This window comes from Astyanax mexicanus, chromosome 11 (assembly GCF_023375975.1).
Source record: "Astyanax mexicanus isolate ESR-SI-001 chromosome 11, AstMex3_surface, whole genome shotgun sequence".
Lineage (NCBI taxonomy): Eukaryota > Metazoa > Chordata > Actinopteri > Characiformes > Acestrorhamphidae > Astyanax > Astyanax mexicanus.
In genome coordinates, this window is record NC_064418.1 from 11,816,140 (window position 1) to 11,841,012 (window position 24,873).

The 24,873-nt window shown below is 38.5% G+C and overlaps 1 protein-coding gene across 3 annotated transcripts in view; it reads right to left on the minus strand.

Annotated features, from left to right (window-relative positions):
• Window positions 1–24,873, minus strand: part of epb41l5 (erythrocyte membrane protein band 4.1 like 5) — a 52,972-nt gene that overhangs the window by 18,088 nt on the left and 10,011 nt on the right. For all 3 annotated transcript variants that reach the window (XM_007260573.4, XM_007260570.4, XM_007260569.4), the window contains exons 3-16: window positions 22,042–22,146; window positions 19,907–19,949; window positions 18,456–18,534; window positions 18,316–18,360; window positions 16,736–16,788; window positions 14,183–14,303; window positions 12,368–12,455; window positions 11,333–11,421; window positions 11,136–11,205; window positions 9,065–9,234; window positions 6,696–6,802; window positions 6,563–6,581; window positions 5,112–5,151; window positions 3,831–3,952 (exon numbers count right to left, since the gene is read on the minus strand). In XM_007260573.4, the coding sequence (XP_007260635.3) occupies window positions 3,831–3,952; window positions 5,112–5,151; window positions 6,563–6,581; window positions 6,696–6,802; window positions 9,065–9,234; window positions 11,136–11,205; window positions 11,333–11,421; window positions 12,368–12,455; window positions 14,183–14,303; window positions 16,736–16,788; window positions 18,316–18,360; window positions 18,456–18,534; window positions 19,907–19,949; window positions 22,042–22,146 (1,151 nt within the window). The remainder of the gene's footprint in view (window positions 1–3,830; window positions 3,953–5,111; window positions 5,152–6,562; window positions 6,582–6,695; window positions 6,803–9,064; window positions 9,235–11,135; window positions 11,206–11,332; window positions 11,422–12,367; window positions 12,456–14,182; window positions 14,304–16,735; window positions 16,789–18,315; window positions 18,361–18,455; window positions 18,535–19,906; window positions 19,950–22,041; window positions 22,147–24,873) is intronic.

Consider the following 24,873-nt stretch of genomic DNA (forward strand, 5'->3'; position numbering starts at 1 on the left):
CATTTGAGATGATCTGAAGTGCCAAAGCTCAACTGATCACCCAACACTTGCCACTGACCCCACATCCTGAGGAGACCAACAGCATTGGGCTTTGCAGAAGAGGACGGAGTTCTCGGTTCTGCAGTGATGGAACCTCAGTTAAGCTTTGGCACTTCAGATCAAGTACTGGATGACCACCTAACATTAGTCAATAACCTTACTCCTTTCCCTAAACAGACCACCAGTACTAAACTCTGGGGAACTGGAACAAAGTTTTCTGGATTGGTCGCATTCATTTAATATGGATGAAATTGGAAACGAAAATGAAACGTAGTGAAAATGGTTTACTGCTAGCATGGTTTACTGGTTTACTGCTAGCATTAGTCCCTGATTCCACTCCCATTGCATTGGGCTGTGGAGCAGTGTACCTGAGTTCTCTGTTGTAGTCCCATCCTGACATCATTCCTTGAACAGACAATCAAAATTGGGCTGCTGAGCACCGAAATCGAGTTATCTGGAGAATAGAGCTCAATTCTTTGAGAATATCTGGATTATCAAAGGTTTACTGATCACCCAATATTAGTACCAGACCTCACATCCGGTGGAGACTACCACACTGGGCTGTGGAGCAGTGGAACTGTATTATTTGGAGTAATGGAACTCAAGGTAAGCTTTGGAAAGCACTGGACGATCACCCAACATTACCTTCTGACTTGCACCTTATGTGGCTTCATGCAACCTCATCCAATACCTCTAGGATGGACTGCAGGCCAAAGCTCAACTGATCACCCAACATTAGTCTCTGTGGAGCTCATTAAATAAATTTGCCCGATCCCTCCAATTCAACCTTCATGGAATTGTCATAAACAGCTCTGCTGTGGTTGCCTTTAGTTGTTTTGTGATTGGTTTACATGGGCCATACTAGTCCCTGAATCATTTTCTAAACTGGCATGATGTTAACACTTTCATGGATGCTTCTGTGTTCCTGTCTGGTGATTTTGTTATGTACCGACATTAGCCTCAACTAGTTTAAGAAAGAGCTGAAGGAAAGAGAATTTCACAAAGAGATTGCAAAGAGTCCAAAGCTTGTAAGAAAGCAGAACAAAATCTAAACTAAGCCAATTTACCATCCATGATTCGGTACATCAAGAGAGTTCACCACATCAGCTGATTGCATCAGTTTGGAAGAGCACCAAGAGAGAGCTGTAAAAGTAGCCTTGCCCAGCTGGAAGAGAACCAATCATGAGAGACCACCCCAGCAAAAGACATACAACTGATTGGAGGCAGCATCCCAGCAGGCGTTAGAAATGATAAGTAACTACCTTACCTTATGACAAGGGTGTTTGGTTTCAGAACACCAGACTAGAACAAACATCAGAACATACTTTCAAAAATAATAATAAAATCACAATGTTTTACTCCCACACCCATAATGCAAGCATGTACTTCAGTGCATTGGTAAGTTGAGGTTCTCTGAGGAACTTCTTGGTTTTTTTTCAATTTGAAACAATGGAGGAATCTATTAGGATTATTTAAGGAACCTTCAAGAAAAGGCTTTCAGAAGATCTTGTTTCTTGAAACACCTTTTTTAAAAGGTTCCTTAAAAGTGTTTTCCAATACTGGAGGACTCTATGCCTTGCACATTTCGGTAGTTTCCAAATGCACACACAACCTTAAAAACTCTGGGCTTGATAAATGTCTAAATTGGTGGATCAGGGTTGGGAAAATGATTAACCCTAAAATGTGCAAGACAGAATGTCCACCATGACCAGGCATGAGAACCACTGTTGATAAAAGCATACTTTTAAGACTTTTTCTGCATTTCAGGACATTTAAGGAAAAGCTCTTAACAGTACAGTGATCCCCAGACTGCCTCAAGAGCAAAAAGAGAACGACAGAAAACGAGAGTAAGTGAAGTAATAGAGTCAGACAGCAGGAGATAAACAATCCTTTCCCTGTTGCCAGAACAGCAGGGCCTCATCCAGACAAGGGGCCGCCGTCTGTTCCATGTCAAACAATTGTTCTTGACTGTTCCTCAATCCGGCATTAGCAGCGAAGATTTGAACCTTGAACTGTTGCTTTGGTAAACCAGACGATCAATCATCATGTGCTTTATCTGCTAAACGGGCGGAAGGAGTCTTCTAGCCAGTCTTTTAACTCACTAGGGCTGCAACTAATGATTATTTTTATAGACGACTAACCATTTGATTATTCTTTTCAATGCATCATTAAACCAACAACAATTTCTGTGATGTCTTGCATGTCTCTTTCCATCACTGGCTGTAAGCATGGCTTCTATTTCAATGCATGTTTTACCTGAAATGATCAAATAAGCATCCTGTTGTGCAGCAAAGTAAAATAATGATCCATGAAACATGAATATGAAACTCTTTAGGGCTCTCTAGGCCATTTTTGACATTTGTTGTTATACCTTTGTATACTTTGCTTTTAAAAAAAAAAAACACACACACATGCCAGATGTTATTTTCTGGAGATCCTAGGCTTTTCAAATATTACTTTGAGATTACTATATTGAGATTATTTAGGTACTTGTACAAATTCCACAATGTTCTGAGTAACAACTTTGGGCACTTTTGCTTATATTGAAACTACTGTTCACATCTCAGAAATCTTGTTGGAAACTGACAATCTAGTGGGTTAAGAGTTATTTGTATGGAACAGACTAGATATTCATAATTTCATAATAAGTTGGAGCTGAACTACAGGCTTTTGTTTGTTTGCAGTGATCTGCTCTTGGCTTTCTTATTTGCTCCAAAATGGCCGAAACAGTAAAACTTTTAAATGGCTTATGCTGATACACTATATTTTGCCAAAAGTATCTGCTTTCCTGCCTTGCGTTTGGTGATGTAAGGTTTGGATGGAGCTGCTCGGCCATGGAAACCCATTCAATGAAGTTCCCTACGCTCTACACTGTTCATGAGCTAATCTGAAGACTAATTGTGCTAATTGAGCTAATTGTGACTCTATGCTTCTCAGTATCATGCTCAGACCACGCTCTGTTATTTTAGGTTGACAGATTGAGTTGCTTTTGTTTCCAGTCTTTTCCACTGTGTCATAATATCACTGACAGTTGGCTGTGGAATCTTATGTAGTGAGAAAATTTCATCTCTGGACTTGTTGCCCTGGTGCTGCATCCTATCACGATACCATGCTGGAATTCTCTGAGTTCCTGACAGCGACCCATTCTTTCTGCATTCCTAAGTGCTTAGTTTTATACATCTGTGGACATGGAAGTGATCGAAATACCGGAGTTTAATGATTTGCATGAATGAGCGAATAGCTTAGGCAATATAATATATTTGTAACATGCGCTTGTAATCTGTAGTCTTTAGTATTTCAACAAGGTTATATACAAATGCTAATCTTATCCTTTATAACAGCACAACAGAGAAGAGGAACCGTGGAACTAGCTTAGCTGATTATAAGACAATTAGACCGAATATCTAGCTTTTTTTCATTCCTAGTTTTTTGACGGTTTTAAAGATTATGGATGATACCAAACACTGAATACTTACAGTGTTTCTTACAATTTTTGTATTGTACTAAGTAGTTTTGGAAAAACAGTTCTTCTTCATAGTTCACCTCAACGAATACAAAACTTAGCAACTATCAATATTGACTTATGAATAAAATAAATGTAGGTTATATCGCACAGCCCTACAACCCCTCACCATCAACACCAACACAAACCCCCCCCACTGAGTCCATCAGTCTCAGTGCACAGGCAGTGCAGCAGTGTGGGAGCACAGGTAAGACAGCGGACAGTGACAGCAGGGTGGGGGATTACCCGGCTTAGCTGTCTTATAGCATTACGCTTGCGAAAAGCTCACCTTCTCTTCTCTGATTGGCTGCCGCCGGGGCTCCTGGGGAGAGTTTCGATTTCCACAGCACTTTGGGATGAGGGCAGGGCGCTGGCAGGTACCGCAGACCATGGAGGACGAGAGTGGACAGGCTGGGAGGGAGAAGGGCGGAGAGATTACTCTCACAATCACATATCTGATATCTTAAATGTCTCTTTATGGAACCAAATGTGGGTCTTCTATGGCATCACTTTGAAGTATCTTCCACTTTCAGAGCCCTATTTTTATGATCTCTAGGTGAGCCAGCAACCATGGAACTGTTGTTGAGTCTTTGCTATCGTAACGACAGGAAAAGTACGTTTGAGCGAGAGCTTGAAATGTGCAAAAAGCATGTACCTATTCTCTCTACTAATTAATCATGGGTGTGTTTTGGACATAAAGTAAAATAAACCTATCAATGCGACACTTGCTACTTCCTTTTTTGGCGTATTGCTATTTCAGGGGCGAAGCTAGAATGTTGGCATAGCTGCCAACAGGCACACGTTATATGTTTGGATAAAAAGTATAATTTATTGCACTATAGGCCCCTGTGGCACGACCTAAGCTTTCCCCTTGCATAACTCTGGTCCATGATGTTGGTGGAACTATAATGATAGATAATGACAAAAAATAACTAAATAAAATGCTTTTCTGGTGAGCTTTTGTTTACCATCCTCCCCTGTCTCTCTGTCGCACTCGGCATGACTTTAGTTTCCGCCTGTTCTCATTTTTCCGTCTGTCTTTGGGCTCTCTAACTCCTTATAAGGGCGTTTTTCTCCAGCTGTGTCCCAATTCACTAGCGGTAGTGTATTCCATCCCACATGAGGAGTGGTGTGTTTATTTATTTATTTTTTTTTCTTTCTTTAAGGGTTTTCTGCAGTTGGGTTGAATTTTTGTAGTTTTGAAAGCAGTACTTTTACACTTTTACTTGAGTACAAAGCTTGAGTTGATACTTCAAATTTTACAGAAGTAATTTAAACCCTAGTATCTATACTTCTACCTGAGTAATGATTGTAAATGGAGGCAGAATTCACACCCTTTACAAACCAATCAGTGTAAATTAAATGGATTCACAGTAAGTTCTTTAGTCCACTCACTAAACTATAATGTGAAACCAAAACTAACTGTATTAAATGGAAAATATACAATGTAACAAACACTCAAACCTTGGTTAAGAGTTTGGTTTTGACTTCTAAATGTGAAACAACCCAAGTTTTTTTACTCCAACCAAAACTCTCAAATTCTCAAAGGAAGAAATTAAAAGTGATTTACCTTGGTCTCTTTACTGGGGCTCACTCCATTATTGTGTGCCCTAGAGGAAGGAGAGAGATGAAAATTAATACGATATGAACTCATGATGATCGTAGATGATGATCTTGGTCTTTCACCATGTTATATAAGCAAGCATTGAGTGGATATTAATTATTAGAAACAATGTCGGCCTTGTGGTGCAGTAATACGTTAGACACGCGTCCCTATTGAGCTTATCTTCAGCACAAAGCCACGTTCTTACAGTCAGTCAGTTTCGGTAAGCAAGACAATAGCTGCTGTACTTTCAAGAGGATTACAAAATGCTCATTAAATCACTGAGTGACTCATCCACACAACGCACAGAACCGTTATTTAGCTGAAAAGGACCGGATGTGAACGATTTATGCTTGAGTTACATCAGGTCCTGGTCTGCTCTTTTTCTCTCTGTGTCGGTGGATAAGCTGATACAAGAAGCTGTAATAGGAGCAGTAGCTGCTCATGACTTTGGAATGTGAAGGCTACTGTTGTAACCAGAGATTTGAGCAAGTTTCACAATGAGCTCACAATGCTCAATCACTTCTACTGGAGATAGTAATCTATTTTAATATACATAATGGAGGTTAAGCTGATTGGAATCTAGGGCTGGTGTGAATTGATATTATAAGGTCACCAGATTTAATTGAATAAAATATTGTAATAAATATATATATATATATATATATATATTCATTATGATGGTTGAAACATTTTACTTAAACAGACACACATAAGCAAAAGAAAAAAAGGAAAAATAATTATAATAATCCATAGAGTAATCCATAAAACACAAAAAGTCTACCGCACTATAGATAAAAAAAAAAAAGAGCCGTTAGGGCTAACTCTGGATGATTCACAGTATTGTTTTTTGACAGGAAATAGGTCACATTAATAAATCAGTCCTAAAAGTTAAATATTTAAAGGAGAGTGAGGAATCTATTTTTTTCAGTAGTAAATAATAAAATGATCAGAATGTGTCATCAGATATTAAGGAAACATGCAAAGTTCAAGCACAGTCATCTGTAGTCAGCAGAGCTAAAGCCAGTATTTTCTAACTAGAACTGTGTGAATCATCATGTAATTCTGTGTGGGTGTGGCCTCTGACTCTGCCTGCAACTCATTCCCCAATACTAATTCCACCCCCGAGGTTGCCAGGTTTAAAAGCACAACAGCATTGCTTCTATGGAATAATTTAAACAACCCTTTGCTTTTCCACCTTTAAACTTGAGTGCAATCTCCATAGCCAAGAGATTTCTTTTTGGTGAAAACTTTGAAGTTTTAAACCCTGTACATCTTCAGTAAAACAGGCAGAATTGTTTCACACACATGATTAGCAACTTGGTAAGTAATTACTCTAATTGTGACTGAGGTCATTGTGTCGGCTGCACTTCATAAAACCACGCTGTAAAATGTAGAACACAATTAAAGGTACTTACTCTGAGGACTTGAATGGACCTGTGAAAGGAAATTAACAAGTCAGTGAAATGAATGTAAAAACTGTAAAGCAGGAACCTAAAGCATGTTATGTTCCCACGCTGGTAAATAATATAGGTTGGTTTAATTCTCCACCTCGGTTCTGCATGGTTCTCCTGGAGTAGCGGCGACTGGGCCGCCTCTCAAAGGAAGCCGACCGCCGAGCTTTATTAGCCTTTGTGGTTTGGTACTCAGTCTTTCCACTGCAAAACAACAGAATAAAACAAAGTGAACAAGGCAGTTAGGTTATACTAGCTCCTTATAACCTGTTATAACCTACCATAATGCTATATGCAATACCAGTTCAGTGTTTGGACACATCTTCTCATTTAATGTTTTCTTTTTCCTACATTGTAAATGAAAACTGAAGTCATCCAGACTATGAAGGAACACATAATAAATCATGCTGTTTAAGAAAAAAAATATATATTTTTTTTTTCTGGGGTTCTGTTACTTTGTGGTTTCTAAGGCTGGTAAATATGATAAATTTATCCTGTGCAACAGAGGTAACTCTTGCTTTTTTCTTTCCTGGAGCGGACCTGATGAGATTTATTTAGTAAATAATTTCACGTTTTTCTTTATAGTTTGGATGACTTTAGTATTAATTAATCTACAATGCAGAACATTTTAAAATAATGAAAAAAAAAAAAAAAAACAACTGAAGAAGTGTCTAAACGTATGACTGGTACTGTACCACTTAAAATAGTATATGCATTATAAAACATGAAATTATATACCATCTTCTTAAACCTTATTGCTCAACATAGTTTTTTATATAATAAATGCACTTTATAAGAGATGAATTCTAATGTTCTAAAGGCGTTACGCATGAAACAAATATTTTAATGAGCATTTATACAAGCCTAATTTACAGGTTCTCAAGTCATATAATACATTATAATACGCAGAACAGAATGTGTTAAAACATTATATGAAGCAAAAAAAAAAAAAAAAGAAAAGTCTAAGATAAAAGAGGGCTGCAACAGTTAAAGTGTAACTGGTCAGCGTCAATGCTGTCTGTCTGGCAGCTGGAGATAAGATTCAATCCCACTAAACACACACACATAAACGCACGCACGCATGCACACACAGTCAAAACCATAGTATTGTTTGAAATTCCAAGAATATGGAATTAAAAAACAAACAATACAATCACTTCAGTGCCTATCAGCACACACTGAGATAAAGCTTAGCATTAAACCCTGATGAACCCCCATTTTTCACAGATATCCAAAATCCCTCTGCTAAACAAACAATAGACAGTGAAGGAAAGCAGACGGGGCAGCTGTCGAGGTCGTGATTATGGTTAATCCTCGCTAATGTTCTAAACACAACAACACATTAATAAATAATACATTTAGACCAGAAAGTAAACAAAAAATACATGTAAAAGTGTTAGATAGTGATGTGCTCGTGTACCAGTATGTCAAACTGTTTTAGATTACCCAGCAACATTACCCAGTCACAGAGATTCACTTTTAACTTATACTAATACAGTAGATAACCATTAACCATTAACTTGCTGATGGGTGGAATGAGACCTTTAAAATACCAAATTTTTCACACTATAAGGAACACCACATAAGGCGCACAATGAACATCTTTTTTCTGGTCTATTTTCATACATAAGGGGCACTGGATTATAAGGTGCATTTTAAGGTAATTGTAATTCAGCTGGTCTTGCCAGGGGGGGGGGGGGGGGGGGCGGAATGTGTAGCTAACTAAGATAAGTAAAGCTAAGCTAAGTAAACGAAACTGTAAAAAGGTCAAACGAGCGCTGGATGTTAATCTACACAGATTATTTCTCCTGAAAACTGTTTATTTGGGTGAGTAAAGCACTTTTGTTTATTTAAAGTAAGCTTAGATTACCGAATTTCTCCAGCACAAAGGCTGGAGCATTAGCAGCTAACCACTCCAGCAGGGCTGGCTAAGGTTAGGAGCAGGCTACAGGCGGATAATACTCACCTCTGAATGGGGGGGGGGGGGGGGGCGACTGCGGTTAGCGGGTAACGTTAATGCTGCTCCAGAAATGCTAGCCGGGGTTGGGAGCAGGCTACAGGTTGATAATATTTCAGAAAAGATCATCATACTAAAAGTCAAACATGGTGGTGGTGGTAGTGTGATGTTTTAAAAACTTTGCTGCTTTAAGAGCTGATTTAATTGATGGAACAATAAATTCTAAATAAAAAACCTGCCCATCAGTTTGTGACCTCAAGCTTGGGTGTACTTGGGTCCTGCAACAGAACAATGACTCAAAGCACACAAACAAGTCCACCTGTGAACGGCTCAAAAAAGAAAAAGGGTTTTGAAGAGGCCTTAGTCAAAGCCTGACAAATACTTTTGTATTTTAAAAGTAAAACCACAGCCAGTACAGAAAAAAATCCACATCTTAATGATGTCAGTATTCAACAGGCTGTAGATCTGGTTCAATTCCAGCCATGATAAGGTCACTGTGATAAGCTCACCTGTATCTGAAGCGAGAGCCCATGCGGATGAATCCAGAGCGAGCAGAGCTGTTCTGGACGGGGCCTCGCAGCCGGAAGAAGGCGTGGTGCTCCACGGCACATTTCCACAGGTGCTTACAGGCCTTCGGGTGATCCATGCGGAAGACAAACGTGTGCTCCTGCTCTTTCCCCTGCAGAAGAACCAGAGACTCTTTAGAGACATGAACACAATGAAGTTTCTTTAATGATACACTAAAACATTTCTTTTTTCAACACTTCTTATTTCTAATTTTTCCCATTATTTCCCAATTTACACAGCCAATTACCCAACCCCCCCCCCCCATCACAGTAGCATCACAGTAGCATCACAGTACACTTGGAGGAAAGCGCAGCGACTCGGTTCCGGTACATCAGCTCACAGACGTCCTGTGCTGTGGACATCACCCTAGGAGTGATGTGGGGAGCAATCATCTAATAATCTGTGAGCATCAGTGTTTTGATATCATCCTGCATCATGCGCATCTCAAAAACTACCTTTAGGAAGAGTCTTCCAGCATTTGTGCTGTTGCTGTACTGATGGCATTATAATGGCATTTCTAGAGCTTTTTGGAGTGTGAAGTGCTCCAGATTCCAGACATGCCTGAGGCAGGGCAGTGCTTTATTAAATCCTGCTGGAGGAGAGCCAACCTTTCCCGTCAGGTCTCACTTCATTAAGAGCCAGATCAGATTTAAGTCAATAAACAATACAAATGTGTGTAAATTTACATGTTTCACAGAAACATCATTTTTCATTTTTCTCCATCTTTGGCACAGTGACAATCTAGATGGTTGTGTCCTAGAAAGTCAAACATATTGATGTGGTTAAAAGATAGATTATTGTATTTTTCACACTATCACTTAATCCAGGGGTGTCCAAACTACGGCCCGCTGGTCATTTGCGGCCCGTTTCCTTTTTTGGAGCGGCCCGCGAGGTATTTTAGAAATAGAATGAAAGTTGGCCCGCTGTTAAGCAGGTTTTTATAATGTGAGATTCAAAGTTTGAACGCTAGGTGTCAGAAACGGGCCAAAGAGTCTAAAAGCGAGGTGTGCGCATTTCTAGTGCAGAAAAACAGGGCAAAAGTCTAAAAGCGGAGAGAGTGCGCATTTCTAGCGCAGAAAAATGGGGCAAAATAGTCTAAAACGGAGAGGGTGCGCAATTGTAGCGCAGAAAAACGGGGCAAAAGAGTCTCAAAGCGGAGAGGGTGCGCATTTCTAGCGCAGAAAAATGGGGCAAAAGAGTCTAAAAGTTGCCGTAATTAAGGAGTTTAATATTAAGAGACATCATGAAATGAAATTTGAAAAATCCTAGTTTACACAACACTGTCAAAGATAAAGATAGTTAGTCAAGTAAAATGGTGTGTAAATGAAATAATCAGGAAAAAAAAAAGTATTATTTAAAGTGGTATATTTCATTATTTGTTTTATTACGGAGTGTGGCCCGTGACTTCAAATATATTTCTCCTTCTGGCCCCCAACAAAAAAAGTTTGGGCAACCCTGACTTAATCCCTTAATTTGATTAAAAATGGTCAGTGTACCTTTGTAAGGAGCAGTAAAGCTATTCCGCTGAAGTACAGCGTTGTACAGGAGTTTTAGTTTAGTTCTCCAGCACAAACGCTGGAGTAGCAATAGCATTAGCCGCTAACTGCTATTTCCCCATAGACCAGAAAATAGACGTAAATTGATAGTGCGCCTTATAAGACCGTGCACATTATACTGAGAAAAATATGGTAAATTATATCTAAAAGCACCTCCAACATAGTTGCATTGAGCTCAGTGATGTGCAAAACTAAAAATAAGTTTCTGGAAAAATTAGCATTTAAGATATTTTGTATTCTTCATTTATTCACAACCCTGTCAATGTGTAGCATCTTTTAGAAGGCACAACTCAAAACATATAAGCATGCTGTAATAAATCACTTTTCCAGCAAGTGGTCAAATTTCCACAGTGCAGTTCATTTCAAGCAGCTCATATTCTTCAACATTCCATAGGAGGAGCTTTTCTATAGCCACACCCTGATGGGCAAACTTGACACTTAGCAGCCAATAAATTACCTGTTCATCATCCTCCACCACCACCAGGGTCAGCTTGCTCTTCTTGAAGTCTAGCCGTGTGATCTTGGGCCTGTTGTAGGTGAGAAGCACACATATGTTCACTCAGATAAAGATCTTCAACACAAAAAATACAGCAGGAAGTGTACAGTATATATCAGGAGTAGAACAGCTTTACGGCTTTAGGGAGGACTCCTTACCAAAAGAACAGCCCGATCTTAGTCTCCCCCTCAAACACGAGCACTCCGGTGGGGGTCAGTCCTAAACTGTACTCATTTCCGTCTCGTGCCTGGAGGAAAAATACAGAAGAAGGTAAATCACTGGATATGAATGGATTGAGTACAGACTTATGAAACAAATACTTCTGGTTATTTCTGTTAAAGTTACAATATATACAATAATAACTCACTCAGGGTAGACACAAATCAAATACTATAAACCAGGGGCCATGTGATAACTGCAGACTGTGTTAAACTAAAAACTAATCTCAATTTGCAATAATGTTCGTTTTATCTCTTTTTATCTCTTTTAAAATGCAGTAATGTTATGTCAAGATGTTACTTGTGAAAGTAAAGGTTACAATTCTACAATAAAAATGTGAAATATTCTCATTATTTAATCAGCATTCATATAAACAATGTTCATGTGTTTGCACTACAGGTGCATCTCAAAAAAATTGAATATTAAAAAAAATATATATTACTTTATTTCAGCAATTCAGATCAAAATGTGAAACTCACATTATACAAATGTATTAAACACAGAGTTATCTATTCTAAGCATTGATTTATTTTATTATTGTTGATTATGGCTTACAGCCAATGAAAACTGATGGTTTGTAGAATCTGCTGGTGTTGATCCACTGTGTTGCATCAAGTCCAAAGTCAGTGCAGTGCAGAATCTTCCTTCTGCTGGCAACTTTAATGGAGATGTGGATTTTATTTTCCAGCAGGACTTGGCACACTGCCCACACTGCCAAAAGTACCAATTAGTCTTAAATAATATTCTCTTAATATTTTCTTAGACACTGATTTTTCGGTTTGCATTGGCTTTAAGCACAATTATCACCAATATAATAAATAATATATAATATATAAGTTTTACATTTTGAACTGAATTATTGAAAAAAAGTAACTTTTCAATAATATTTGAATTCTTTTGAGATGCATCTGTAATTTAATTCTTTTCTTTTTTTTGGATTAATGGTCTTGTTTTTGACTGTATAATTGGGTTACCTTGACCATGTGCATGTCCACTCCATACATTTCCAGCCACTTGGCTTTGTTTAGGTAGTTGATCTCGGCCTGGGCAGGAGACTGGCCCCTACCAAACACACAAAGAAAGGTTAAAGAAAGGTTAAAGAAAAGAAAGGACTGACTGGACTTCCAAGTCTTGGACACCAACAAACCAACCCTATGTGGGTTGCCACTACACAGCAGTGGGAACTACGATTCTCTATAGAAAAAGAATCCCTAGAAATCCCTGTTTGGGAAACTTCCCCGTAGGTTTCCCGGCAGGCTTAATCCCTGCCAGCAGACACACCAAAGGCTGTTACCAATCCAGCTTAAGTATTACAAGAATTACAAAATCATATTTCAGAGAGTTAGGCCCATTTGTACAAGCAAGAGGATGTCTATACAGAATAGAGCTGGGCAATATGATAATATTTTATTGTATTGTGATGAATATTATATGAATATCATCAAATATTAAAGAAGACTGACCAACTGCACATTTCATTAGAAAAAAATATAATTAGTGCACTTTGTTTGAATGAAGTGCAGCATATTTAGAATAAAAAAAAACTGTAGTGTTTAATTTGCATTTTTAGGACTCAGAAGAATATGTTGTTTTCATTGAATTGATTCAATATAATATCAAATCATATAAATCTAAGATAATTCTTAAAAATTACGATATTTAGCCATAATAGAAATAGTAATAATAATAAAAAAAAGAATGTAACTGATTTTAATCAATTATTCATTAACTAATAGTAGGTTGTTTCTTTCAAATTACATTAGTTTTTTTTTTAAATCTCTTTTCACACCAAAATAAAATCCATACTATAGTTGGAATATCGCGAAATGAATCAATATTGAATTGAATCGAATCGAATCAAATCAAAAACTAAAACGAATTAAATTGGGACCTTGTGAACTGGAATTAAATGGATTTTGGAAATCAGCTACGATAAATAAAATTTCTTTAAGTACCTTGATAAAATATTTTTGCCATATTGCCCTATAGCTATAATACAGGATATCAAAAACACTAAGAGTGCATAGACATAAAATACAAAAATAAATAGCATAAAATAGGACATGGGTTTTTATTTACACTAAATTATGCACAAATTATCCAAAACAAAGTCATTGGAATTTAACAAACTGTATTATTTAAAAACATTTTTTTCCATAAGATTCATTTAATATATATAGTTTCTAAAAGTGACACATGCAAACAAATATTTTAGTAAAACTCAAAAAAAAAAAAGAAAAAGAATATACCGTCCTATGATTTTACACTTCTGGCCTTTTTACAAAACTTTAAACTTGACTATTGCTCTCAATCACCATACCAAAAATAAATACCATTTTTACTACTATTTACAATCCACCTACCGTTTTTGTGTGTAGAAACAAAGATATTTTGCAGTAGTGTTGTGTAGTGGATAACACCAACCCAGTGCTAGACTAATATTTGACTTGGTCGTGGCTCCTAACTCTACATTTTCTGTGGATTTCATTGTAAATTGGCCACTAGACATTAAGATGATTCTGGAGCGACTACAAACCAGCCCACACGTGTTCTAGATTACATGCTGCTGCGTCTGGAATGAAGACTCATAACTCACGCAGTAAACCTGCAGGCTTAACAGCACAAACCCAGCCGAGCAGGCAGACCAGATAGAGCCGTAATCCTGGCTGATAGCCTGTAAATGACATCCGTGCACTCCTCTCACCTGCTTCTTATTTCCATTTCCTCTCCTGAAGCCCCGCTTTAAGCGAGCGGATGCGTTTTTACGGCCTGAACTCTGCCTCACATACCTGCACTCCTTCCAGGCGTTGTAGATGGCCAGCTCCACCTCCTCCGTCTGCTCCGGCACGAAGCGGAACTCCGACACCAGGTCAAGGGCGTGCTCCGCAGGGTCGTAGTCACCCAGTTCAGCTGAGGGCGAGTCAAGAGTTCAAAGATTAATAATGGGGTGCTGAAATGGATGGAGCTGGATGTGTGGTTCAACTTGGAATGGAAACGCTGACAAAGATTTCGGCCAATGAAATATCCAGGTTGAGCCAAAACAGAGAAAAAACAGCAGGTGCATTCTGACTGCAGCAAACAAACTAAACTAAAACTTTAACCTGGTAATGATGGCATTAAATTAGAACATTATAAAGTGAAAAAAAATTAAATTATACATAAAACAAAAATAAAGCCCAAGTAACTTGTTGCTGATAACAGTCTGAATCATCCTTTTGATCCATTTTTCAGAAGTGTCTACTTCTACCAAATTTCTTTCCAAATTCATATTTTTTTAATTAGCTCGATGCGCACCTTCCTGTAAATGTAACTATACACAGATGTGATTGGTCCACCGAGCCTCACAGTTTAAACTTCAGAGAGCAATGTAGAGCCGCTGATATGCTTATGCAGGTGTATAAACATATAAAAATGGCCTTAAAGCCTAAATTTTACTTAAGGAACACCTCTTCCTATCTTTCCTCCTCAAAGATTCAGCTTTTTTTGTGGATTCTGCTTTTGTGCCGAATCATGATTACAATCACCTGTTTGAAAACCATCAGAATTAAGTAAATAATACAGCTCTGGAAAAAAATAAGAAACCACTTGGAAATTATGAGTTTTTGATTTGACCAAATTGAAAACCTCTGGAATGTAATCAAGAGGAAGATGGATGATCACAAGCCATCAAACCAAGCTGAACTGCTTAAATTGCATCAGAAGTGGCATAAAGTTTTCCAAAGCAGTGTGTAAGACTGGTGGGGGAGAACATGCCAAGATACATGAAAACTGTGATTAAAAACCAGGGTTATTCCACCAAATATTGATTTCTGAATTATTAAAACTTTATGAATATGAACTTGTTTTCTTTGCATTATTTGAGGTCTGAAAGCTCTGCATCTTTTCTGTTTGCATCTTTTTCTTAATATTTTTACTTGGAAATGTTGTCTGTGGTTTATAGAATAAAACAACAATGCTTATTTTACTCTAATATACACCTATAAATAGCAAAGTCAGAGAAACTACTTCAGAAACTGAAGTAGTATCTTAATTATTTTCAGAGCTGTATATATTTTTGTTTACTACTAGCCCAAGAATGCCCCAGATCTAACGTTTATTTCGAATGTGTCGCAGCCCAGAAACACAGGAATTAAAGTATAGTAATAAATGAATTGAAGTTGTGCAGACAAAACATGAAATATTTTAGGTTCCATACTGTCTGTAATCAAATAAAGGTCAGATTAAATGCAAGGAATATTGCTTAAAAAACAAGCATGTTGCATCTTCCTTGAACTGTTCTGTTTCTGATTTAAGGTTGTAGATCATACTTACTCAAACAAACTCCAACTATAAATGTTTAATAAAGAGTATCAAACCTTTTGAGAGTCTATCATATCTTACCGTACTCAGACTTCTGCAATTAGCTGATACATGGTCAGTGTAAAGTATGGTAATCTGTGGAGCTCTCTCTCTGAATAAAACTGAAAGTCTTGGCTGTGTAGTGTGGGAGTGTCCTTGCTGTCAGTGGAAGTTGTTTACAAGGCTCCAGACCTTCATGTTCAGACCTACATCTCAACCCCCCCCCCCCCCCCCCCCTTCTCCTTCCACCATGTTTGTTTGTACTATCTTATGAGGAGATTTATGATTAACCCACCCAGAGGAAAAAGCACATTTTGCTCCTTCTCAGATTCCCCTCATCCAGAACTCTGGCCTTAATGTGTTTATCAGGATTAGGTGTAGAAAAGCCCCAATGGGTCTCCACTTAGAAAATAAATTCAATATGCTTTATTAGATTTAACTGTTGTGTCGAATGTTATTGATGCTTACAATACAAATGTTAAAACTCCTATAACTCTATATTCCTCTTTATCTTCATTTCTGTCTTCCAGTTCTCTGCCCTCTTTCCTTCTTCTCTCTCTCTCTTTCCCTCAGCCTGCAGTTTCTGGCTCTTTCCATGGGGTAAATGCCAGCTCATTAACCGAGCCTTAGAGGGAGGTGGGCGCTGGATTAGGGGGCCCTTCTCTGTGTTCTCACACAAATCATTCGGCACCCACGGCGCCAACAAATGCACAGACTGGATCCTCTTCACTGTAGTACAGTGTGCTTTTAGGTGCATGTACTCACAGAATGTACAGGCTTGCATTAACAGTGAACTGCAAAACATTATATCTTATATATCTTTAAATCCAGTCTAAATATCATATATTAGCTTTTTTTAGAATAGTTAAAAATACTATAAGATTACACAGACATGCCAAACGTCATAAGACATGAACAAGTACAGTGTCCATGACTTCTCGTAAAATAAGCTGATAACAGTCTGGATCATCCTTTTCATGTTAGCTTACAGAAGTTTGACTTACCCTGCAGAGAAAAGGCTGCCAGCTCCACCGCCGTGTCAAACGCGCACTCTAACCTGAATTCAGGGAAGAAAAAAAATAATAATAAAAATAATTAGCTTCAGGGCAACACTTCTTAATGAGGCACTGACCAAAAGTCACTCTATTATATGCATTGCTAGACAGACCAACATTGCTAGACTCCAACAAGTCAACTGCCAGCAACTACACTGATCTAGCAACTATACTGAACTTAAATCTGTATATTTTTGCCCTAAATTCAAATATATTAGTCTCTGTAATGACTAACTGCATTTGATCCAATCCATAGACTACACAGTTTTTGTTAAATAACCTAAAACAGACTTCTATATATGGTTCTTGTGCGCTAGAACAGAGCCAGTCGAGCCATACTGCCCAGTGTTATGAGATCCTGCACTGATATGAACGCTCATAATCTGCTTATGGATGTAAATAATTCCATTCCAAACTGAAAACCTGATCAGCCTAAGCCGCTTACCCCACCTGGTTTACTGATAGCATCAACAGATGCACATTTACTATATTAAAAAGGGTTCTTTAATAAATGTGATTAGAGGGGCATCAATTTCTTTATTTGATTTTTTTCTAATTCTGTCCCATATTTATCCCCAATTTAGCTAGGCTGATTGTCCCACCCATTCAGCTGCTAGTCAGCTTTAAGTCAACCACTTACACTAGTGATGTCACAACACAAAGAGGGTGAAGACTAGCAAATGATACATGTGCTTCTCTGATACATGTGAAGTCAGCCACCGCCTCTTTTCAAACTGCTGCTGATGTAGCATTGTCGAGTAGCATCACAGCACAGCGCACTCGGAGGAAAGCGCATCGACTCGGTTCCGATACATGAGCTCACAGATGCCTTGTGCTGATCGACATCACCCTAGGAGTGAGGTGAGGAGAGAGCCCCATCTACCCACCCAGAGAGAGCAAGGCTAATTGTGCTCTCTTAGAACTCCGGCAGCTGATGGTGGATCGAATAACCGTTCTTCCGGTCATTGAGGTAGCGCTTAGCCCGCTGGACCACTTGACACCCCCAAGCATCAATTTCTTTAAATGTTTTAAATGCTAGGCAGATTTTTGGGACGAGATTGAGAAGACTTCAATCTTTGTTAAAATCATCCAAGATCCTTAGTCTCTTTCTTCCCTCCATCACTGAGATCTACACCACACTCTGCATCCGTGAATCCTGCAGCATTGTGGACGACCCCACCCATCCCTCACACAGACTCTTCGCTCTGATGCCGTCTGGCAGAAGATACAGGAGCATCCGAGCCTCTGCTACCAGACTCTGCAACAGCTTCATCCCCTAGGCAGTCAGACTCCTCAACAGACAGAGATGAGCTATATGTATTGCCATGTCCTTGCCAATATACAGCCTTAGTTTTTCTTCTGTTCACTTAATTATTCATAGGAACCACACTGTTAACAAGGGAAGACCAACGCAACCAGTCATAATAATGTAATTTACGTTACTCAGGCTATACTCTGCATTAAAAAAAGCAGTGTAGTAGAGTGTATAGGTCAATACAGAGGTAAAGACATTAAGGTGTTCTGCTTACTTTCCACTGAGGATGTCCTGCTTCAGCTGCAGTACGAACAGGTATCTGTAAGCAGGGAGATAAATGTGGTCAGTGTGTGAGCCTGGTGTTTATTATGTTAATAATAAATTTAACAGATGAGGAAATAGTGAGAACTGAACCTGGTTAACTCCTCATGCAGGTTGTTGGGCTCTGAAGAGTAGAACTTCACACGCATATGGAGGCAGTACGGGGGTCCGACTGGAGACGAAAAACAAACAAACAAACAAAAGTAGTGAGAAATACACTTCTAAAATACAAATGCTGCATAAATAATCTAAACATAAAAAGTAATTAGTATTTTATTTCTTTCTCCTGTTAAAAATTTGCTCACACAACTACAAAGCATTTAGGTGCCTCTTTTCTGGGGTGATGTTAACTTGTGGTTTCTGAAGATGGTAACTCTGATGAACTTATCCTGTGCAACAGAGGTAACTATTGCTTTTCCTTTCCTGGTGAGGTCCTGATGAGTGCCAGTTCCATCATAACGTTTTCGATGGTCTTTGCAACTGAACTTGAGGATACTTTTAAAGTTATTAAATGTTTTCAGATTGACTGACCTTCATTTCTTAAAGTATTTTTTATTACATAGTTGAGTAGTTCTTGCCATATTATAGATTAGAACATTACTGAAATAAAGCTAAGCTATACCAACTCAACCTCTTCACAACTTTACAACTGATGCTCTCAAACACATTAATTAAGAGGCAAGAAATTCAAGTAATTAACTCTTAAAAATTCAGCACAGCTGTTAACTGAAAGCTCTGTTTCAGGTGACTCTACCTCATAAAGCTGACTGAGAAAATCCAGATAACATGTGCTAAGCTGTCATCTAAGCAAGAGGTGCTACTTTGTAGAAGCTAAAATATAAAACATTCTGGTTTAGCACTTTCTTGTTTACCAGATGATTCCATATGATTTTCTTCAAAGTTTGGATAAATTAAGTATTAATCTACAATGAAAAAAATATAAAATATGCAAAGAACATATTCATTTGGAAAATGTCATTCAACTTTTCCCTCCGCAGGTTTTTACAGATACATTTACTCATCTCCATCAATAGACCTAGCATACTTTAGCTCCGCCCATTCACACTGATGTTCTCAGATGTGCTTTTTAAATGAGACACTCATTTACATACAGTTCCCAGTACCAGTCTTAATGGTAAGCTAAAAATATATATTGGTTTTATTCTTAAAAAAAAAAAAAATAAATAAATAAATACATTTCTAATTAGAATAAAATTAAAATCAGCCTCAAATCATTTTTTGCCTTTTTAGGAACATAAAGCAGCACAATTGCTGTAGGAGATATGCACCCTTTAAGAAGGTGCAGCTCATTATCACTTGGTCAGCAGATCCCATCAGCCAGCATTCATTCCACTCCACCACTTAAAGTGTCCTCTTTTCTCCTCACCACACACTCCTCAGGATTTTAAGACTTAGGAGACGGAAAACTCTTTTCAGGTTTGCTCGTTAATGAACCTGATTCAAGTGTTAATAGGAGGAGACGCAGAGAAAGAAGAGCCGAGCGAGGCTGAGAACCTGCTGCAGATACAGAACAGACTACTCACTTTTTACTTGCTTTTTGATGCTTTTCGTGACGTCCAGCCAGTGCTGTGAAGAGAAAAATAAAATTACAATTTTGTGGGACAAAGTAAACCCCTTAAATTAAAGCCTTAGGTGTTTTATATTATATGTACCCCTAACAGTACAGTAACTCACAAACCTATAATAAATAATAATAAATAATACTATAAATTTTGAAAAATACAGTGATATGCATTTTTGGCCATACTGCCCAGCAGTACTCTGGAGCGCTTCGTTTGTGGTGAGAACATGATCTGATCAGTGCTGATCCACTGTGTTATACCAAGTCCAAAGTCAGTGCAGTGTTTTTCCAGAAAACCTTATAGCACTTCATATTTTTTTTCTTTACTTTTTCTGCTCACAACCTTTATGTAGAAGAGGATTTCATTTTCCAGCAGGACTTGGCACACTGCCAAAAATACTGATTAGTCTTATATAACACTCAGATTTTCATTGGGTTTGATTGGCTGCAAGCCATAATCAACAATAATAAAAGAAATCAATGCCTAAAATAGTTATATCTGTGTGTAATACATCTATATAATATAAGAGTTTCACAGTTTGAACTGAATTACTGAAATAAAGTAACTTTTTAATGATATTCTAATTTTTTGAGATGGCTCTATTATATACATTTTCAGAGTGGCAGATCAGGAATGTTCAGTATGTTTTTTTTCTTTCTTCCTCTAAATCCTTTATAAAAACGGCTTCATGATCATGAGTGTTCAAGGAATTCACTGCTACTGAGACACATGAGTTCAAGGATTTCTGGGTGCAGCAGTGGAGCGCGGGATCGAGGGAGGGAGGGGCTTGCTGATGGAAGAATGGAAGGTCTCACCCTCTTCTCCCCCGCATTCCTCACTCACTCACACCCTCCCACCCCCTCCCTGTCTGCTCTATGTAGTACAGCACTCTCCCCAAAGCCCAGTCTCCCAGTCTACTGCAGCTTCAGGATGATTCTCAATGGAGCTGCTTTTCCAGACCTTCAGGACTCCACAAGGTTCTGGAGAAGCCTCAAATGTGGTCACCTAGCAACACCACAACCACCTTAGATACAATAGCAGCCAGCCATAAATACCATAGTAATCACCTGGGATGCTACAGATGCCACCAGAAACACTATGGCGACCTTAGGCACAATGTAAATTACCTACAAACGGTTGGTAATTTACAGAAACACTCAAACACCATAGCAGCCACTTGGGATACAACAAAAAGTCACCTAGCAACACCATAACCAACTCAGATACAATAGCAGCCAGCTACACATACCATAATAATCACCTGGGATGCTACAGCAGCCACATACAAACACCATAACGACCTCAAGTATAATGCTGCCAGCTAGAAACACCATAACAACCACATGCAATACAATGGCAGCACCATAACCATGTTGTCTACAATAACAGCACCTTAGCAACGCCATAGCAGCCGCCTGGGATACAAAAAAAGCTACATGGCAACACCACGACTACTTTAAGTACAATAGCAGTCAACTAGAATCACTGTAGCATCCACCTGGGATACAACAGAACACACTCAGCAACACCACAGCAGCCACCTGGCATAGAACAAAAAGTTACTTGGGAATACCATACAACAAAAAGTTATATGACAACATCATGACTACTTTAAGTACAATAGCAGTCAACTAGAAACACCAGAGTAATCACATGCAATGCTACAGAGGCCAACTAGAAATACCATAACAACCTCATGTACAATGCATGCCAGCTAGAAACACCATAACAACCACCTGGAATACAACAAAAGCCATCTACCAACACCATAATGATCTTGAGTATCATAAAGGATACAGATACAGTAGCCAACACACAGGAGCATTCACACCAGATCAGACTAAACAAGACGATCCTTCCAGTGAAGCGTCACGCCAGAACAGCCTGCTTTTATACTCAGAGCAAGCAGCATGTCTCCAAACCACAAAAGATGACCAGACATCTCCTACTGTTAGCATTAGCACTGTGTTAGCTGAGTGTTATGCTTTAAACAAGTGCTCTCTAGGAACTTTATCTCTTGGCATCAATATATATTTGAGAATAATGAGATTCAGAACTCTCAGTACTTTGGGGAACGCCGTTCACACTGCTCTTACCGGCACTTGAGCAGAGTCCATGAAGCGCAGGCCAAAGTAATCCTTCTCCACGATGTCCAGATGATACATGATCTGATCGAACAGCTCCTCGCCTTTGGCTTTTTTCTGTGGAGAGAAGAACGAGAGTCATCAATTAGTTTAAACATTTACTCATCCACAGACACACCCATCCACTAATTCAATCATTCACCCACTCACCCATCCTCTAATCCACTCATTCAACTTAATCAACAACATACATATAGCGCTCTGAAAAAAAAAAGATAATTGTACCAAATAACCAACTTGAAAACCTGTGGAACATAATCAAGAAGAAGATGGATGCTCACAAGCCATCAAACCAAGCTGAACTGCTTGAATGTTTGCACCAGGAGTGGCATAAAATTATCCAAAAGCAGTGTGTAAGACTGGTGGAGGAGAACATGCCAAGCTGCATGAATACTGTGATTAAAAACAAGGGATATTCCACCAAATATTGATTTTTGAGAACTCTTAAAACTTTATGAATATGAACTTGTATTCTTTGCATCATTTGAGGTCTGAAAGCTCTGCATCTTTTTTATTATTTAAGCCATTTTTATTTGGAATTTGGGAGAAATGTTGTCTAAAGTTTATAGAATAAAACAAAAACATTTTTTTTTACTCAAACACATACCTATAAATTGCAAAATCAGAGAATCAGTCCTATTGCCAACCCAACCATTCAGCACCCCTCACCTGTTTGCAGACTGCCACACGGGGTTGTTGTTAGCACTAACATAGCTTTCAGTGCTTTGTGTGTAACACTGTGTCTGTCCACTGTACTGAATCAAACTAGGAGTATATCAGAGGATACACATCTCCATGTGATCAAAGACATTAAACACTTGTTGCTTAGTGGCTTTGTAGAGCTCTAAAGACCTCAGCAGCTGTCTGTGATTAAAATCTCTACTGTTAAACAAACTAACAGTGACTCAGAGCCAGCAGAGACGGGCCTAAATGAAATACACAATAGAACCAAGCTATGTCTTAACTATTACTCACACACACACACACACACAGTTTTATATTTATAACAACAGTCAAAAGTTTGACCACACCTGACTGTGTGCTGGCATTTGACAATCTTAAGAACATTCTGATTCAGGAACATGCTGTTAATTTGCAGTTTCTGAGGCTGGAACGCTGATAAACTTAGCCTGTACAACAGAGGTAAATCTTGGTCTTCCTGGGTCCTGATGAAAGCCAGCTTCATCATAGTGTTTTTGATGGACTTTGTGACTGCACTGGGGGATTCTTTCAATATAATACTTGTATACTATAAGTAAACTATAATATACTACAATATATACTTATAGTTCTTGCCATAATATGGATTAGAACATTATTCAAATAGGGCTATTCACTGTATACCAACTCTACCTCTTCACAACTTTACAACTGATGCTCTCAAACACATTAAGAGGCAAGATATTCTAGTAATTAACTCTTGACGAGTTCAGCACAGCTGTTAACTGAAAGCCTGAATTCCAGGTGACTCTACCTCATAAAGCTGACTAAGGAACATCCAGCCAAGACATGCAAAACTGTCATCTAGGCAAGAGGAGCTACTTTAGTGAATCAAAAAATATAATTACTTTAGTATTAATCTACAACGCAGAACATTTGAAAAGAATAAAAAAAAAAAACCCACAGAATTTACGGTTTGTCATCAGAACTACCCTTTTTTTCTACATTCCTTAAAATATCAGCCATGGAACTCTGCAAAAGGAGGCACTGAAACAGCTCAGGACCTGCACTGCCATACATCAGGAGGTCTCTCTAAACAAAATCCACTCAGATCTTCACCTACAGCACTTCAACTCTGAAAAAATAAAACACCTGCTGTACTCAGACCTCGTCCAGGAACAGTCCGAGCTCTGAGAAGAGCCGTACCAGCCACTCCCTCGTTCCTGCAGAAGTACACCAGCTTCAGACGAGCCAGCAGGACAATCAAACCATCAAACCATCACTACAGCAACCCTGAAAGAGCCTCAGCTACTCAGCCTGGACCTTACAAACATACAACTAGTCACAGTCTGGCCAGTACACATAAAAAAAGATCCTGACCTACAGCCATGAGAAGATACAAAAGAACATCAGCACACATTTCACAGGGGTTACACTAAAAACATCCAGGAGTGGAATCAGATCAGTATCAGCAGATACTCAGGTCTGGCAGATATTAGATTTATTTACTTAGAGAACGTTCAGATAACTAAGCTAACTAAGTTAAGTAAAGCTAAGCTGAGTAAACAAAAGTGTACTAAAAAAAAGACTTGCGCTCAATGTTAATCTGCACAGATTTCTCTCCTGAAAACTGTTTATTTGGGTGAGAAAAGCGCTTCTGTTTATTTACAGTAAGCTTAGATTCCCACATTTTTCCAGCACTAAGGCTGGGGCATTAGCATTAGCAGCTAACCATTATACTAACCGATAATACTCACTTCTGAACAGCGAAAATGCTAGTGCAGTTAATAGGTGATGCTAATGCTGCCCTAGCAGTGTTAGCCTGGGATAGAAGCAGGCTACAGGCTGACAATATGCACTTCTGAACGCGGAAATAGCGGTTAGCGGCTAATGCTAATGCTGCTTCAGCATCTGTGCTGGAAAACTAAACTGAAAATCAGCGGAGTGGCTTTACAGCTTCTTACAACCTGACTGGTAAAATTTATACATATGGTGTACTGGATTAAAAGGCGCACTGACGATTTTTTGGAAAATTAAAAGATTATAAATGTCTCGACTGTTCTCAGGTCAGCAAAACTGAAGAATAAACAACTGACTAAATATAAAAAGCAGTAATTCAATGCT